Raw genomic sequence first — 18647 nt, forward strand, 5'->3', positions numbered from 1 at the left:
GTGCTTGCAGGGCAGCCTTGCAGCCTCCACCCCTGCGGGACTTCAACAGCGCCCCGGAGCTCCTCTTACAAAGAGAGGAGCTCAGCCTGGGTCCTCTCCTCTCCCTGAACAGACGCCCAACCTTAGGTCCCACTTGGAGTCCTCCTGTTGGAGTCTGAGGTCCAGGGTGGATCATAGGGAGGGGCCCGAGCAGCCAGGCCAGGGGCTCAGTCCAGTCCGGGGAATCCAGCAGACTCTTTGCTGCTCTTCCAGAGGGAGGCTGGGAGTCAGGGGCCTGTTTGAAATCCCAGCTCCAACACCCACCAGCCAAGCTCCCTGGCCTTGTAGGACCTCCAGTTCTCAATACTAAATAGGGAACTGTGCGGGTGGCTGTGGGATTGAAAGAATGGGCAACGTGAGCAAGCTCTGGAGCTGGGCTTAACATCCGCGGGTCCTTGCAGGATGTACATCACTGCTACCCAGGTCGTGTGTGTGTGTGTGTGTGTGTGTGTGTGTGTTGGGGGATGCATAGGACAGGACACTCACGGGTGGGTGCTTCCGCTTCCGGCCAGGCCTCCCCACCTTCCGGGCCGTGGCACTGGGCTCCTGGCGCTCCTCCTTGCCACGAGGCTCCTCCTGTTCTTCTCCCTCCTGTGGGCACAGACGACACAGCCAGTGAGCCAGAGCTAATCTAAGAGGCACTTCCTTCCAGACCCATCTGGGCTGGCTCTGGCCTCCTCCTATCCCATCCCCATGACAGCCACACTCCCAGGGCTGTGCCCTGCTGCCTGCCCCCACAGGGTGAGCGCCACCTCTGGCGGTCTGGCAAAGCTGATGCCACCCTGAATGCCACACTTAAATGTATCTGGGGGGACTTCAGGGGACCCCGCTGTCTCAGCAAAGCACTATTCCCTCTTGTGATCACAATTTCTCAACCACGAGATCATAACACATGCTTTGATAAAGGATTTGTTTCTGAATTAGGAGCTTTATTTATATGAAAAAAAAAATCTTACGCAAGTACAAAAAGTCAATGAGTAACCTATTTAATGAATCTCCTGAAAAGTATAAAATCACACGAGAAGTTAAATTGAGTGGTGCCTGTTTATAATGCACACAATACTTGAAGTGGGGGCTACTGTACAGGATGCAGGACTTTTATAGCTGCTGTCAATACCCCTGCCTTAGAGCCGGGCCACATGGCACTGGAACTGCACGTGGGAGGCACCCGGGGAGTGTCTTGGGGACCACATCTTGCCTCTTTTTTCGAGACCCTTTTGTCATCCTCCCCCCTGGCAGCAGTACCTGTGCAGGGCCAGGCCCTCTTGCTAAGTCTCCTGGGGCAGAGACATAAACCTAGAAAGTCCTGCCTCACTGCTCCAGTCTGGCCACAAACCACCCACAAGTCCCTTCTGACTCAGCCAGGCTCTGGCATGACTAATCACCACCAGAAATAATGTTGAGGAAGGAGAGAGAGACCCCGGCCCAGCGGAAGGGCAACAGGCTGCTCCAGAGCCCTGCACGCTGTGGAGCTGAGTTCAGGGCTCTCCCAGGTAACAACCAGACAGAGAGACAGCACCGCAGGGGAGAAGAGGAGGGTGCCCAGGTTTCCTGGAGATCCAGTTGAAATGGCCCTCGGTTTCCCACTCAACTTTCATTTCCTGTGATTTCAAAATAGCTTGTGGTTTGCCACATTAATGTTCAGGTAATGAAGGGACATGAGAATGAAAACCTCCTGCCACCAACTGCAGACACCAAGCCCAGGGGAAGAGTCTCGCTGGCCCCTCTACCTGTCCCCATCCATCAAGGCATGTCCCTGAGACAGACCATCACAGCTCAAGTCCTGGGGGGCCTCCAAAGACAGGCAGGGGAGGGTGACAGAGGCTCCAGGCCTTGGCACCCAGCGGTGGAAACGGTCATGCTGGAGAGAAGGCCATGCTCTTAAAAGAGATGGAGAATGGTCACCCATGCACTGTGGGAACAAGAAAGGTGACAGCTGCCACCAGAAACCAAAGTCGGCTGATACAATGATGTCAGGACAGAGATGGGCCAGAGCTCATAATGCTGGCCTTCAGGAGCACTGTCACCAGAATGACACAGCAATGAGCACAGAGGGCCTGGAGAGGGCTGGAGAGGACGATTTAAGGAGCTCAGCCCAGAAGGGTCTGGAAGGGGAGGAAGCCAGAGGGTAGAAGGGCCTGCACTGTCCGGGTCCAGTGTGGAGGGAGAGGCGGGCCCGAGGGGCAGAGGTCCTTGAGGGGTTCTCTTCAGGAAAGCACAGCAGAGGAGCAGTGCGACAGCAAGTCCCAGGGGTGGCAACCAGCTGGAAAGGGAGCTTTTTAGGGCCCGGAAGGCCCAAGCCACTGGAGGTCCGAGGGCATGTGCCTGCGGGAGGCCAGGTGGCTGGATCTGAGCCGTCCCCCAAGATCCCACAGACAGCCCCGCTAAGAAAGGATCGTGCACGGTGGTGTACACCTCCCGTCCCAGCTACTTGGGAGGCTGAGGCAGGAGGATGGCAAATTCAAGGCCAGCCGGGCGACTCAGTGAGACCCTGTCTCAAAACAAAAATTAAAAAAGGGCCGGGGGGGCTGGGGGGTCTGGGTTGGGGCTCAGTGGCAGAGCACTTGCACGTGTGAGGCACTAGTTTGATCCTCAGCACCACTTAAAAATTAAAAAATAAAGGTATTGTGTCCATCTACAAGTAAAAAAAAAAATTAAGACAGAAGTAAAGCACCCCTGTACCAAAAAGGGGGAAATGGGGGGACAAAGGTGTCCATTCTGCCTGCTTCCCAGGTTTCTCAGGAAACAAATGGTTTGTCCCTGATTTGTTTTGTTTCCTGCTGAATCCCCTGAGCCGAGGATAGATTCTGGAAGAACTCCTACTGTCCAGAAATTCTGGGCTTTGAACTATTTTTACAACAAACAACATTTATTACAAAGGGCCTTATTTGACTCTGTCACTTTTATTCTGAACTAATCAGAAATGTGAAAGCCAATTTGAAACTCTGATCAGCAAAAAGAAACCACGGTCACCACACGGCAAGGACTAAAAACAAGTACACTTGACGTTTCAGGACGGGCAAGCCCCAGCTCCCACCAGGCACAAGGGCAAAACCTTTGGGGTCTCTGACCGGCAACCCCACGCCATGAGCACCCACTGTCGGTCCTCACAGCACCTCTGTCTGTCACGCACGCTGTCCAGGCAGGCCGTCGGTGCTCAGCACATTTTTTCCCCTGTTGGATTCAATTCAGGGCAACCCAACCCAGGAAGAAGGGGCGGAGCCCCCATGCCAGGCCACCTCTCCAGGATCCCGCCCTGTCCAGAGAGGTGGAGAACGCTAGGCAGGGTGCTGTGTGCCCAGCATGAGGCAAGGTGCACTCAGGTCACATGCACCTCTGGGTTAGACTCGAGGAAACCAAGTCTCCATGGGACCCTTGCTCAGAATTCACAGCCAGGTCTGGCCCTTGCCCTTTGCATTTGGCCCTGAAGCACAACTTTATGAAAAGCACATTATCTTCTGCCAACACGTCCTTCTTCCATGATGGAGCCCAAGCACAGGGCAAAGTGGAAGGAGGGCTTCGGTCTCTGGGCCTGCTGTGGTTCACGCTGCCGGGCAGGGGCTGATGCACCGAGCAGGGTGAGCAGATGGCCGGGGCCATGCCCTCAACGGCTCCACGGAGGCGTATCAACTGGTTTATTTTCACATCTGTCACGGGGTCTGTTTTATTCAATATCTTTGCTGATGGGTTGAGCAAAGGAATGTAAAATATGCTTATCAAATCTGCAAGTAGTACTGAGTTAAGAGGCATCACTAATACTGTGAAATAGAAGAATCTGATCCACAGCAACTTGAGCAGCTGGGAAGCAGCAACGCGTTTAGCGGGAGCAGATTTGGGGCCAGGTTGGTTTCCTCGTCTGTCAAGTAAGGGACTGAATTAGCCCTTCCAGCAGCAGTGAAGGAGGAGGACTAGAGACAGGTGGGCGGGGATTTCTGCTCTGCCCTCTCCTTACTAGTCACTTCAAGCTCCTTCTTCTCTCTGTGCCTTGTTTTCTTCATCCATAAATTGGGGGTAATGATACTTCACAGCAGTGGGATACGTACGAACGGAGGTAATCAATCAAAAGCTGGCACGTGACAGTCACTCAGAGCTGCTCACTTCCTCCCTGCTCCACACGTCTGACTAGAACATTTCACACAAGCACGGCACTCCCACCCTCCTCCGGGTCCCTCCCTGCCTCTTGCAATCCCAGCTGGTTGCATGTGCAACCATCACTCAAGGCTCAGGCCCAGCCCAACATCTGGCTGGTGCCATGGCGATAAGATACTCCGCGCACTGGGACGCCTGATCTTTCCAAAATGAAACGCTGATTATGTCACTAAACACAGTGTTAACCCAAGGGGGACCCCAGGGCCTGCAAGTCAGGCCCACTCCTCAGCTCTTGTGCAGGAAGCTCCCCAGGATCACCTGGGCCTCCTCTCCAAGAGGGCCCAACAGACTGCAGCGGGCGCAAAAGCAGCTGCTCCCCCTGGCCCCTGGGCCGACTGTTTCCTCTGCCACCTTCCCCTCAGGCTTCCCAGCAAACCCAGACTCCCCTTTCCAGCCTTGCATCCCTTCCCCTGCACCCCCTTCCCCATCCCCTAGCTAGACTGGCCTGATAAACTGCTCCTCTCCCCCAGCACCCCATCCTGCATTCCATCTCTGAGCACTGCGCTGGCCAAGCCATGAGCTCCTCGACAGAGGTGACAGGCCTTCATACGGCATCATGCAGCATGAGACAGACAGTCCAAAACACTGGATGAGGGGCTGTCCCAGAGTAGGTGCTCAACAAATAACTGAGTCTGTACACACAGATGAGGAACATGAACAAGTACACAAATCCAAGCAAATACAGTGTGCCTGATTTCCCGGCGCTACTCAGAGCTTTACATCTCCAGAATCAGGAAACAGGATGACTAACGCGCACTTTCTAGGCTTAAACGCAATTGTCACTTTACATTTATGTAATTCTTTATGGCTTTCAAAGCACCTTCACATTTGGGTGCCTCTTAGATGAGGTGGTTCCCATCAGCCTCTCTCTAAACTTCTGAGGCTATGATCTGACCTACATTTCAGCGCAGCTCACTGGATGGATTATTTTAAGCCACATACAACTTCTCATTCTGATGAGCTGGGCTATGATGATAATAATCTCTCACATTCGTACAGTATAGGGTAATTAACAAAGCATTTCCACGTATGTTGTTTCATTTATTCTTATGCTTTACAGCAAGCAGAGGTGGTATTACTTTTTTCCATTACATAAATGGGAAATGAAGCCCAGAGAGGTTATCTGACTCTGAGAGATCAGAGGACTAGGGAGGCCTTCAGAACCAAAATTCAAATCTTTTCAGGGCTAGGCCTTGAAAACTGCAAAACGTGTCACTACAACCCACCATACTGTGTTATACACACACACACACACACACACACACACAAGACACAAACATGCAGGGAATGCAAGGGGAGGGCAGCCCCCAGGCCCGTCATGCCAGTCCCCTCCCTTAAGAGATATATGTCCCTCAGGATCTTTGCCCAGAGACAGTCAGAGAGACATGTGTGCTCCCTTCAATATTTAAACCGGATGCTACTGACCCGGCATCCGCTGAGCAGATGTCTCAAGTTGGTGTTTGAGTCGAGGGGATGAACTTGCCGGATCTAGTCAGCCACTTACCCGGGGTCCCCTGGGACAAGAAGCACGTACAGCCTCTGCCAGCTGGCTGGCTGGCCTCCCAGGGACTGTCTGTGGTTGTGGAATTCAGCGAAACGAATTGGCTTCTGCAGCTCACGGAGCCCTGGGCTGCCTGAGCACCAAGTTGCAGGAGCCACCCCCTCGGGATCTTGGACTCACATAAAGCACGTGGGACATGGGCAAACACTCGTATACAGGCGTGCCCAGGCCCACACTGCAGAGGTGGCTCTGGCTAGAGAGGCCAAGGGCAGAGGCTGCAGTGGTTGAATTAGGAATCGCTGGAGAAAGCTCACTTCCACAGCCCTCTAAACCCTTGCTTTACCTGACCTCAGTCACCCCCCAAAGCTCATCAGGCCTTTATTTCAATTATTCAATAAATTCAGCAAACATGCCAAGGGCGGTGGCCAACAGCTGTAATCCCAGCTACTCTGGAGTTTGAGGCAGGAGGGTCAAGTATAAGGCCAGCCTCAACAATTAACAAAGGCCCAGAATGCAGCTCACTCGTGGAACGCACTTGCCTAGCAGGCACGCACACACCCCTGGTTCAGTTCCCAGCACTACAAAAACATAAAATTCTGATGATGATGGTATTAAAAAATTCAGCAAAGATTCATTGGCTTCATATTATAACTACCAATGGACATCTTCGCTTTGCCCAAAGGCCACAGTCCTGGAGGACAGGGATCATGTCTTAGTAGACCCTTTGAGTCCCTCAGAGCTTCTAAGTATATGCACACAGCAGGTGCCTTATAAATGCTAAATGATTGAAAATGGTCATGCCTGCTGACTTCCACAGGTCACCCCACCTCCTTCCACAGCTGTCTCCTTGCTTGGAGGCACCCCACCTTGCTTGGAGGCACCCCAACTCCCTCCACAAGTTGCCTTCTTGGCCTTTGTTAAAACATCATCCGGTCTTGTTTTATTGACTACCTGGACAATAAATGTACAAAGTTGCTGAGTGAATGCCTGAATATTTTCAGCCTTTGTTACAGCATTAGAATAGTTTACAGTGTTTACCTATATTGTTCTGCAGCAAATACAATGCACATGGGGTGGGGGCCCTCACATTATTTTGGAAAGAAAATAAACACAGAGTGGGCAGGGCCTCAGCCCCACCAAGAGGCCAGACACAGGGGTGTGCTCAGAAAAAAAATCATTGAGTGCCTACTGTGTACTGGATAAAAAGGTAAGCAAACAAACGGAACTCAGTCTAGAGGGAGAGACAATACGTAAACAAGACCCAGCTGAGCCATGCTGAGGGCCAGAGGGGAGCGTGCCCACTGCTTGCTGGCAGCCAACTCCATGGGCACCCGGCCCGTTCCCGTCCACTCCTTCAACAGCCCACCCAGACTCTGTGCTGGCCTTGCTCTACAGAGGCAGACCAGAAAAAAGCTACTTCGTTTTTTGAGACACTTGCCAGGTATGTGAACCTTGCTAAGCCTCTCTTGCTCACCTGTAAAATGGGGTAACGACAGCAGGTGCCTCCGGAGGGACTGTGAACATTAAATACAGTTAATTGCGGTGCAAAGGAGACTCCTTTATGAGCCCTTTCCCATGGCCTGTGGCTCAGAGAGGCAGTTACAGGGCAGAATCAGGCCTCCTGGGCCCAGCTCAATTGCTAGAAATCAAGGGCCTGATGGTCCAGGGACACCTGCTCCACTTGGGTCCCCCCCTTCCCCTCTGCACATCTGAGTCCAGCCTTTCCCACTCTGTCCCTAGAGGACCCACCTTCTCAGCAGAACATGCTCTGACCCTAGCTTGCACATTAAGAGAAGGAGGAATCAAGTGACTGTGGACTTAGCCCTGGCCCCTCACCTGGATCCCTGAAGGTATCCACAGCTCCTGTCATCAGAAGGTGGGTCTCACTGCCACTTACCTTGGTTTTGCTTCTGTTCAATGGGCAAAAAGACCTCAGCCCTCTCGTACCTGTAGACCTAGCAGGAGGAGCTTCCCTCCATGTGCAGAGCTCACAGGGGACTCCAAACCCACACCAATGACATGCCTATCTGGTTCCTTGAGCTTCCCCACACCACAAAGGGGTAGGTAGGCAGACAGACAGATGGATAGATAAAGTGAAAGTCATCCAAAATAAAGTATAAGGCTAACTTAATATATATACCAGCTCCTTGCGTGAACAGCTCGCTCACACACACCATCTACTTAAACACCTCAGGCCAGCGAGGAGCCCTCTCCCTGCCCAGTGCTGGCGCTGCTGAGTCATGCACCAGAGGCCAGACTCAAACACGGGTCTGTCTCCAGAGCCCCACTGGCCCACCAAGACCATACCAACTGCAAGGCTAACTGCAGGTGACATTCAATAAGGTCTGTTTCAAGAAATGTCTAGACAATCTGAAACCCAAAATGTAGGTCCTGGGCAGGTCACAAGTGGTCAGTATACATCACAGACCTGTTGAATGTACCTGGGCATCTAATAACTCCATGAGTAAAAATGTACACATCATTATCCATGTGCTGTGTTCCTGAAGGGGAAAGTGGCTTTTTCTATTTAAATGTCCCCAAGGTTGCTTTTTTTTTTTTTTTTTTTTTGCAGTACTGCAATCCTCAGGGTCTCCTCGCACACACCAGGCAAGCCACAGAGTTACAGCCCCAGCTGTTTTCTCAAATTTTGAGACAGGGACTTGCTAAGTTGTTTAGGCTGGCCTGGAACTTTCAATCCTCCTGCCTCAGCTTCCCCAGTAGCTGGGGTTATGGGTGTGGGCCACTGCACCTGGCAGGGGCAAGTTTTTTAAAAGACTCCAGTGACTAGCCCAGCCCCAGGTGACTATGCAGGGGCATCTGAACGCAGTAAAGGCAGATCCTGCCCGGGAAGACCGCTTTCCTGCAGACCTGTGGATCTGCAAGAACCCCTGAGATTGGAGCTGGTGGAAACCCTGCCCAGGGACGCCCTTGAGTTTAGGTGCCAGGGCAAGGAAGTGCTCAGGGCCCAAGGGAAATCAATGCTTGCCAGCCCTCTGGGCTGGACTTTGACGGGGAAGGGAAGGAAGGAGCTCCAGCCCCAGGCTGAATGCACGCGTGCGGTGTGTGTAGACAGGCACGCAGGCGCTCCTGCATGCTCCCAGCACAAGGACACAGCCCTGCTGCCTCTCTACACAGCAGGACAGGGCACGGGTGTGTGTCGTGGGGCAAGTGCCCCAGAGTTCCTGCCCACTGCTGCATGGCCCAGCTGTCTTGGTATCTTCCTAGCCCCTGTCCTTTGCAAGGCCCTCTGAGAGTGCTCATCAGTCCACCTGACGGATCTGTGGAGCCTACTATCCCTTTCCCTGGAAAGGGATCTGAGTCTGAAAGAAAAAAGAGGGAGGGAGAGAGGAAAAGAGAAGAGAGGAATGGAGGGAGGAGTGGTAAGAAGCACTGTGTCCAAGGTGTTCAATCAGAAGAACCTATGGGGAGCAGATGTGCGCATGTGCAGACACGTGCAATCCTGCACATGAGCCTGAATATATGAGCTCCTGCTGCAGGTGAAGTGCCCTCAATGTCCCCCCCCCCACCCCACCCCAGGGCAAGAGCATGCTGCACAGAGACAGGCTTCTCTGAACACCCTTTCAGTCTAAACAAATACCCTTAAACCTGTAGCACCAGAAACCCGAGCAGGACTATGGTGCACCACAGCGGAGAGGCACTGTCCATGCCATTCCCTTTCACACAAGAGGCAACCAGAAGGGCACAGAAACCAAGAGCAAGGCTGCTGGGTTCCAACCTCTGTACTACCTCCTATAGCTGTTTGACTTTAGGCAAGTGACTTAACTGCTCTGAAACTCAGTTTAGTCCTTCGTAAGAAAGAATAATAAAAATAATAGTGCCTACCTTATCGGGCAATTATAAGAATTAAATAAGAGGCTGGGCGCAATGGCACACGCCTATAATCCCAGTAGCTCAGGAGGCTGAGTCAGGAGGATTTCGAGTTCAAAGCCAGCCTCAGCAATTAGAGAGGTCCTAAGCAACTCAGCGAGACCCTGCCTCTAAATAAAATACAAAAAAGGGCTGGGGATGTAGCTCAGTGGCTAAGTCCCTCTGGGTTTAATCCCTAGTACCAAAAAAAAAAAAAAAAAAGAAAAAGAAAGAAAGAAAATTAAATAAGGAAATGCACATACAAAATACCCAGCAGTCAGTGCTCAGTGCATCTTGGCCATTGTTTCTGAGGTAGAGGAAAGAAGAGGGCCTTAAGACCAGGGAGACGGCCAGAGGATCTGCACTCCTGCCAGCTCCAATGCTTATGTGGGGATCTGAAGAGATCCCCGAAATGTTCTCGGTCCCCTGTCCTGCTCCACTTGCTCCTTGCCCTCTCTTCACACAGGGCTGGCCCTCTACCTCCAGGTCCCCTCTAAGCTATTGGCCTCCGTACTTCTTGCTTCCTGGCCCGTTCCCCTCAAGGCCAGGCTCCTTCCCTCTGCCGTGTTACATTTACCAACAGACTCACCCTGACCACATCCCAGAGATTGCCCCCTCAGCCTGCTCCCCCTGCCCACCCGTGGATGGCAGGGGGTGGCTGGCAGGTGCTGGGGGGCACTTACATCCAGACCTGCCCGTGCACCCCCAGCCAATGTGTCCACTTTGGCTCCTCACCCCACCTTCCTGTCCCTGGGCCCTAGGTAATGACTCCCCTGTGGCGGGGTCTTAGCCACTCTCATTTTTCTTTCCATTGTATCCGTAAAACACTTCCTGAGCACACACTGTGGGCTATTGTCGGCCCTGGGGACTCCTACAGAAGAAAGGGCTGAGACCCCACTCCCCAGGGGCACCAGACATTACCCACACCAGTCATCCTCAACTGTTGGTGGCCACAGACCCCCTGCAGGCTGCTTAAAACCTGGACAGTCAGAGTTCCTGACTCAGCAGGCCAGGGGTGGGGCCTGAATGTCATCTTCAACACCCTCCCAGGTGGTGCTGATGAGGCTGGTCAGGGCATCACATTTTGATCACTGCTGTCCATCGCAAGCTGTAATCCAGGGCAGATGGAAGCCAGGGCTCCAGGGCGGTCAAGATCCAGACAAGGCCCGCAGGCAGAGGGAACAGCGTGAACAAAGGCCTGGCACCCAGGAAGTACTCAAGTGGTATCTGGAGGCGGAACTGGGACAGGCTGGAAGGGCAGGTGGAGCCGGTGATGGAGGGGCCAGTGGGCAGCCACACCCCTTCTCTCTGGCTCACCAAAGAACTCCTTTGTGCCAGGTGCCCCCGACAGCTTCACCAGGCTCTTGGGCTACAGACCAACCCGTGTCTCCCCTCTGTAGCACCCTGCCCCAGGGCTGGCTTTAATGGCAGCTGGCAGTGTCTCTACCCCCCCGCCACAGGCAGCTCCCTGGCTCTGCTGGAGCCAGCCCAGAGGTGCCATGGAGGTGTGCCAGGTGAGCCAGCATGGTGGTGGGGAGGAGGCACACAGTGCCAGGGCGCTTGTCTACCCGGATCACTGCCATCTTTTGGCATAATCACCTGCCCTGCTGCCTGTGAGTGCGCCTGCTTTATCGGCACCAGCATCTGGAGCTGGGGTGTGTTTGTTGCCATTGGAGCCAGAGCAGTTACTATGGGTAGATAATAATAGCAATCGTAATCCTTCATAATTGGACCAGACTTTGCTGTCTGCAGGGCACTTCCATGCCCATGACCTCATCTGACTTCCACAACTGCCCTGTAAGACAGGCGAGGCTAGAGTTACTATCCCCATTTTCCAGCTGAGCAAACACAAGCCCAGATGGCCTGAAGTCACTTCTCCAGTAAGTGGCAGACTTGGGATTGGGCAGGGGACTTTTGACTCCTGGGGCGGTGCTCTTTCTCTACCCATAACTGTCACAATGCAGAGCTGATCTGCTGTTGTCTGGGGGGATGGGGGAGGAGAGCTCTGTGGTCCGGTCACAGGAGGAGTCTGTCCACCTGTGGGGGATGGCTGGCCAGTAACTGCAGGAGCACTGGTATGAAGGTGTGCTAACATCTGTCAGGACATGGGACTCAGGGTAGGAGGAGGCTCAGAGTCACCCAATCCACTAGGAAAATGAAGCCAGGCCCCAGGAAGGGAAGGAATCATCCAGAGCCACAGCCAGCCCTGAGCAGAGGTGGACCCAGGTCCCTGACTTTGCGGCTGCAAGCTCCAGGTGTCTGTCCTGAGCAGGAGCACCCTGGGGAGCCAGGTGGGTGGTACTCGCCTGTAACCCAGTGACTACAGAAGCTGAGGCAGGAGGATTGCAAGTTTCAGGCCAGCCTGGGAACTTAGCAAGACCCTGTGTCAGAAAATAAAAAGGGTTGGGGATGTAGCTCAGTGCCAGAGCACCCCTGGGTTCAACTAACAAAAGAGAAAGGAAGGGTACCCCAAAAGGTCCATAGGACCACCTGGACTGTCAGTTCTTTGCTTGTGGGATTAGAAAGAAGGGAATGGACCTGTAGTCCCAAGAGCCCTGCACAGGGCCACAGCACACACTGACACCCCTGCATGCTCTGCCTGACTGTGCCCACACGCCCCTGGGACTCAGCAGGGTTTCAGGCTAGGAATGCAGGTCCCTGGGCTTTGTTTCATTCCTGGCCGCATGTGCACATGTGTGTGTGTGTGTGTGTGTGTGTCCACAGCAGGAACCATGCAGGTGGCCTTGGAAGGGCTCAGATCCGGGGGGCAGGAGACCAGGCTCTCATTTGGACCCACCACTGACTAGTTGGGCTCAGTGTCCCTATCTGGACATCAGGGCCATCTGTCGTGCCCTGCTTGTTTCAAAGGTTGTCCCTGAGGACAAATGGAACAATGGATGGAAACCACCCAAACCCAGAAACACACTCTAAGAACAAGCAAGTCCAGGAAAGAAGTGAGCGTGCGAGGGATTTCTCAGCACCGCATGCAAGGCAGGCAGAGCTGCCCTCCTTGGGGTGGGTGCCCAGGCTGCCTACTCGGGGGCCCCCCATACCTGGTGCCAGGGGTCCACCCTGTGGACAAACTGCTGCCCCCATGAATAGGCCCTGCCACTACTAGACACCACCCAGCATCCCAACCCTTCAGAAGGCAGAGGGAACTGTGGAGACAGGCCAGGAAGGGCCACTGTGGCTCCCTTGGAGGGTGACCACGGAGTTGACTACCCACTGACAGAGGGAAAATAGGGTCCCAGTGTTGGAGTCAGAAGTCTTTTTTCCCAAGGGTGGTCACAGCTTAGGAGGTCCCAAGGTGGCCTGTGAATTCTGATGAAAGCCCCTTCAACCGATTCAGGCTAAACCTGGAGTTCAGCAGAAGAATGACGAGGTTACCCTCGTGGGACTCTGAAACCAGGGGGCCACCAGCTCCATGGCCAGAAGCTACATCAAAGATCATGCAGTGACACTCTCTCGGAGCCCGGGGGGTGGGTGAGGAAACACCACCTCTAAGGGATGCTGCTGTCCCCAGCCACTGAGTACCTGAACATAGCAGTGTGCCTGTGTGGGTGATGGCCCTCGGGAAGTCACTGAGCACCCTGGGAAGCAGGCAGCTAAAACAGAGAGGTGGAGTGACTCACCTGAGGACTCACAGCAATAAAAGGCAGATTCTAAAAGGGAATCGGGCTGTGGGACTCCCTTGAAGACCAGCCCCTCAGAGCTGCTGGGACTGGGGTTTGAGTCTGTGCCCAATCACCATGGTGGCTGAAAGCTGGGGCCCTGGAACCAGGCTACTGGGTCCAAATTCCTGTTCCACCCCCAGATCTTCACCTCTCCAACCCTCAGCTTCCTCATCACCAAAACAGGGCCGTCAAGGGTCCAGACCACCCTGTGGAGGAGAACCGAGGGAACTGTGGGCCTGACCGCACAGGAGCAGCACTCAGCACAGCCGAGTGGTCACTCTGTGGGGACAGGGTGCTCCTGCTCCCCAGGCACCAGCCAGAGGGTGTCCTGGAGAGCCACTTGCTCACCTTCCGGTCTTCCTCGCGCTCCGGAGCGGAGCTGCTGGTGTCCCCGGGGCCGCTGGAGGGCATTGCGGGCAGCTGGGCGGTGGGAGGCAGGCTGGGGCTGCGCGGGGCTGGGGGGCTGCAGGGCTTCGGGGAGGGAATTATCGTGGCCTTGGTCAGCGAGAGTTGAGACTCAGCATAGATCCCAGAGGGAGCCTCGGGGAGACGCGGCCTCAGTTGGCGTGTGGGTCTGGGCCTCCGTGCCTCCACCTGTGGGGGGAAGAGAGCGTCAGCAGGGTGGCGCACCAGCCCGCTCCCACCTGAGCCCCGGGGCCAGCCGGGCCTGCGACCCCCTGGCCCTGCTCTCCCCTCGCAGCCTCACCAGCACCTCAGACGCAGGGACACCGAGGCCGACTGGCCGCCAGCACCTGTGCCCCCTCGGGCACCTCCCAGCCAGGGTGGCCTCCAGGCTGCTGTGGCCGTGGGTGCCACTTCTGGGACTTCCAGAGGCCTCCTGCCTCCTCCTCCTCTGCTCTCACATCCGTCCTTCCCTTTGAAAGCTTCCCGCACCCCCTCCCACTGCGACAGCCCTGGGAAACCCCAGCCTCCCCAGGCCCCCGGCCCTGCCTTTCCCTTCTCCTCTGTCCTCACCCGACCCCACCCCCACGGCTCCTGCCACGTGGAGGAAGTGAGTGGCAGTCACAGGATGTAGTGAAATGAATGTCACCTCACGTCGGGGGCTAGCGCCTGGGGGGGGGGGGAGCGGGCCTGGGCGGGGGGCCTGGTGCAGGCCAGGCTGGCGGTCCAGGGGGCCAGGTGAGGGTGCGGGCTGCCCGCTGGCCGCCCAGGGACAGGCCCCATCTGCCTGCAGAACTGGTGGGCTCCAGTGAGCCCCAGGCTGAATTTTAGGGGCTTTTCTTCCTCCCTGTTCCAGGTGTGGGCTTCAAGCCAGTGAAATAACAAAGCCTGGTGCCTCCGCCACAGCTGGGGTGGGGGTGCTGTGTCAACCCCCTCCCGCAGGGAGCAGAGGTCTCGCTCCCACCCCCGGAGGCAGCGCCAAGCCCCTGCCTCGAGTGCTGGCCCGCGGGAGGGGACTGGCAACAGCAGGAAAGTGGGAGGCAGGCTGGATCGGGGCCACCCACACCCTTCCCCTTCCAGTTCCCGGCTCTGCTTCCCAGCTCTCCTCCCTCTTGGGCTTTTCCTCCCTTCCCCCTCCAGCCAGGGCTCCCTGGAAAACCAGGAACTGGAGACAGCATAGCCATGGGCCCAGCTTCTTCAGGGGGCTGGGTGCAAAGCCTGAGAGGTGGGTGCCCCCTGTCCAGCTCTGCCCTGGGGTAGCATGAGCAAGCCGCAGGTGGGAGGAGCCTTCTTGGGGCAAGGACAGGAAGGGTCCCTCAGTTACAAACCCAGACAGGATGGAAAGCCTGGGTGCAGGGTGGGTGGGCAGCTGTGCCCCCCAGGAGGCCTCGGGGGCAATGCACCCTGTCTCCCACACCCGGGAGCTCGGCACCTTGCTGGGCTCCATGAGGGTCAGCTGCTGGATCCCTGAGAGTGTGGATGGCAACCGCGAGTGCCCCCCCCCACCCCGCCCCCCGTCAGATCCTGTGCTAAGCCCAGGACGGCGCTCCTCATGTGGGCAGCTGCCAGTACCTCCTGGTCTATGTTGAATCTAAGGCTCAAAACAGCAATGGATGGCAGGAGGCAGGAGGCAGGAGCCAGATCTCTTGACTCCTGTGTTCTGAGGGGTGGGTTTCTCTGGGAAGCTACATCCCTCAACTCACACGGCCCCGCAGAAGCAACTGCAGAGTCCAGTGGAGAGCTCATCCAACCCAGAGCACCCTGAGTCTTCAGCCATTATCAGTCATTGACTAGTCCTCAGTCATTGATTAGTCCTCAAGCAATCATCTCCAATCACCCCCAAGTCAAAAACTTCAAAGGATGCAGAGTCTGGCTAGAAGGAACATTTAGCCCAAAGCTAGCAGATCAGAGCCCGGTTCTGCCTGGGCTTCTCCTCTGGCCCTCAGATCTTCATCAGTGAGATGGGGAAGCTAGACTGGCTGACCTCCAGGATCTCTTCTAACCCTGACCTGTCACGCTGTGGAGGCCCCCCGGGCAACAAGGAGCACCCGTGGGAGGCAGGCAAGGCCAGGCACCTTGGGAGCCCCAAAATGGAGACAGGGAGACCCAGGCACAAAGTGAACAATAGGAGTTAGTCTCAATACTGCTCTGGGGCCCAGAGACACGAGGGAGTGGGGGCCTGTGACACCAGAGGTGCAGTGAGAGAAGTCCTTTCAGAGATCCTCTGTCCCCAGTGGCGAGGAGGGCAGATGGGAAAGCAGAGCATCACAGGGCACTGACCCCCGAGGGAGACATCCCGGAAGGGAAGAAGATATTTCTTCCTCCTCATCTTCCTCCACCCAAGTCCCTGACATCTGAGCTGCATAAATTGTCCTCACAGAAAATGCAGTTTGACTAGGTCAGATTCAGTCTCTTTGTGTTGCTCAATGGACCAGCCGTGACCATAGGTGGCTCTCAAAATCACCCAGCATGTGACCAGACCAGGCTTGTACTGCACAATCGAGGGGCCCCTGGGTGGCCCAGGTCCCAGGCCTTCACGCAGCACTCAGACCTTGGGAGCAATCTTCTCCCAGGCAGTCTGGTTGCCGGGAGCTCCGGGGCCACTGTCCCAGCCCAGCAGCCCGTGTCCCCCATGCTTCACGGCCCTGCTGCCCCCAGCACCAGAGCATGCACCTCACCTAGGCCCAGAGCTACACCACAAAAACCACCACCACAAAAAAAGTCCTTGCTAAGACCCCTGCCACCACAGCCAGCAGCTTTCACTTTCTCTCTGGCACTTTCCATTTCTACAGTGACCCTATTAATGTTTACGACAATGACTTAAAAGAAGTATAAAGAATCCCATCATGGAAACATCTCAGCGATGCCACTAACCCAGTCACCTTCGGCACCGCTTCAGTTACAAAGCAGCTCTGCCAAAAGATCCGGGACTTTTTTTTTTAATATATATTTTTTATTTGTAGATGGACACAACATCTTTATTTTGTTTATTCATGTGGTGCTGAGGATCGAACCCAGTGCCTCACACATGCTAGGCAAGCGCTCCACCACTGTGCCACAGCCCCCCCGCACCAAGATCCGGGATTCTGAAGATACACACTTCACCACCTTCTTCCGTCCAACCTCATAGAAAGGTTTTTTAAGAAGACGTAAAAAATCAAAAGATGGGGCTGAAGGAGAGAAGAGACACTACTAACAAAATCTGGGGATCTAGAAAGCAGACCTGTGACAGTGAAATTTAGAACAGGAGAGTGAAAGCCACTCTACAACACAGAGTCCTCAACAGACACGTGAAGTGATCACACCAGGTACTCTGGGACTCGGGTGAAGGGATGCGTGTGTGAAAATAAAGGGTCAATGAAATAAGTGAAATCCCTCCCCCACCCCTGAGAAGTCTGAAGGTCTAGAGCGTATAATAAAACAGGGGGCCTTGGCACAGATAGTTGATTGGCAGTACAGAGAGCAAAGATGGTATATGAAGCCAAAGAAAAGAAGGTTAATGGAAATGCTGATGTAGGATCCCTCAGGCTGTTCCCAGGCTGGGCTGGAGAGCAGTGGGAGCCTGACCCTGACCTTCTCCTCTGGAGAATCTAAACTGACCAAGAGAAAAAGGCCTAAGGATGCCAATACTAACATCAGTATCAAAATGGGCTCCAAATGTCTTGCTCAGGTCAACCAATGTGGATTTCAAAATTGTCAAGTCCCACCATCGTGCTGAGAGCTTACAATCAGCTTTTTTCAGTTCCCTATTCTTAACCCAGAAAGGACAACCAAGGACTACCAGACATTCAAGGGAAGTAGAAGATAGAGACCAGAACAGATAAACCAAGACTCAGCCCAAACCAAACATAACAATAACAAAAATCATTTGGAGGAAACAGACTTTATGCACAGAGAAGATACTATATCCATGAAACAAGACTGGGATGCTACTAAAAAAGAATAGTCAGAGAACTAAAAAAGAACCCCTAGAAATAAAAATCATACTAATAGAAATATAAGACTCAAAAGAAGACTGGAAATAGAACTACCATATGATCTAGCAATTCCACTACTGGGTATATAGCCAAAGAAAATGAAATCAGTATGTCAAAGATATATCTGCACTCCTGTGTTTATTGCAGCACTATTCATAATAGCCAAGATACGGAATCAACCTAGGTGTCTACCAATGGATAAATACACAATGTAGATACACAATGGAATATTATTTTATCGTACAAAGAACAAAAGCCTGTCATTTGTAGCAACATGGAAAAGCCTAGGGGACATTATGTTAAGTGAAATAAGCCAAGAATAGGAAGAAAAATACCATGTTTTCATTTATATGTAAAAGCTAAAAATGTTGATTTCACAGAAGTACCGAGTAGACAGTTGGGTGCAGTGGTGCACACCTGTAATCTGCAGGAGGATCACAATTTCAAAGCCAGCCTGGGCAACTTAGTGAGAAATTTTTCACATCTGAATAACAGGAGTTACAGAAAGAAAGAATAGTGGGGAGAAAATCACCAATGAAATAAAATAACTGTAAAGAATTTCCCAAAACTGAAAGATGGGAGTTGCTCCCTTGAAAAGCCTAACTGTCCAAAACACAGATGAACACAGCCCCACACCGAAGCCACACTGTGAACTTTCAGAACACTGAGACAGAGAGAAGAGCATACCCCTTACCAGAGAGGGAGAAAAGTGATATAAAATGGGTCAGGAATTAGAATGGCTTCAGATTGCTCAATAGCAATCTTGAAAACAAGATGATAAAGCCCTCCCCTCAAAACTCTTTTTTTTTTTGGGGGGGGTACTGGGAATTAAACTTAGGGGCACTCGACCATTGAGCCACATCCACAGCCCTGGTTTGTATTTTATTTTAGAGACAGTGTCTCACTGAGTTGCTTAGCACCTCGCTTTTGCTGAGGCAGGCTTTGAACTTGCGATCCTCCTGTCTTAGCCTCCTGAGAGCTGGGATTATAGGCATGTGCCATCATGCCCGGCTCCCTTCAAAAACTTTAAAAACAAAA

The 18647-nt window shown here is 53.7% G+C and overlaps 1 protein-coding gene across 3 annotated transcripts in view; it reads right to left on the reverse strand.

Annotated features, from left to right (window-relative positions):
- Positions 1–18647, reverse strand: part of Dnmt3a (DNA methyltransferase 3 alpha) — a 103959-nt gene that overhangs the window by 63740 nt on the left and 21572 nt on the right. For all 3 annotated transcript variants that reach the window (XM_046441391.2, XM_058578400.1, XM_058578399.1), the window contains exons 2-3: positions 13579–13824; positions 526–630 (exon numbers count right to left, since the gene is read on the reverse strand). In XM_046441391.2, the coding sequence (XP_046297347.1) occupies positions 526–630; positions 13579–13641 (168 nt within the window). In that variant the 5' untranslated portion in view covers positions 13642–13824. The remainder of the gene's footprint in view (positions 1–525; positions 631–13578; positions 13825–18647) is intronic.

The sequence above is a fragment of the Marmota monax genome, unplaced genomic scaffold (genome assembly GCF_021218885.2).
Source record: "Marmota monax isolate L192 unplaced genomic scaffold, Marmota_monax_Labrador192_F-V1.1 WCK01_AAM20220418_F8-fsc00010, whole genome shotgun sequence".
Taxonomy (NCBI): domain Eukaryota; kingdom Metazoa; phylum Chordata; class Mammalia; order Rodentia; family Sciuridae; genus Marmota; species Marmota monax.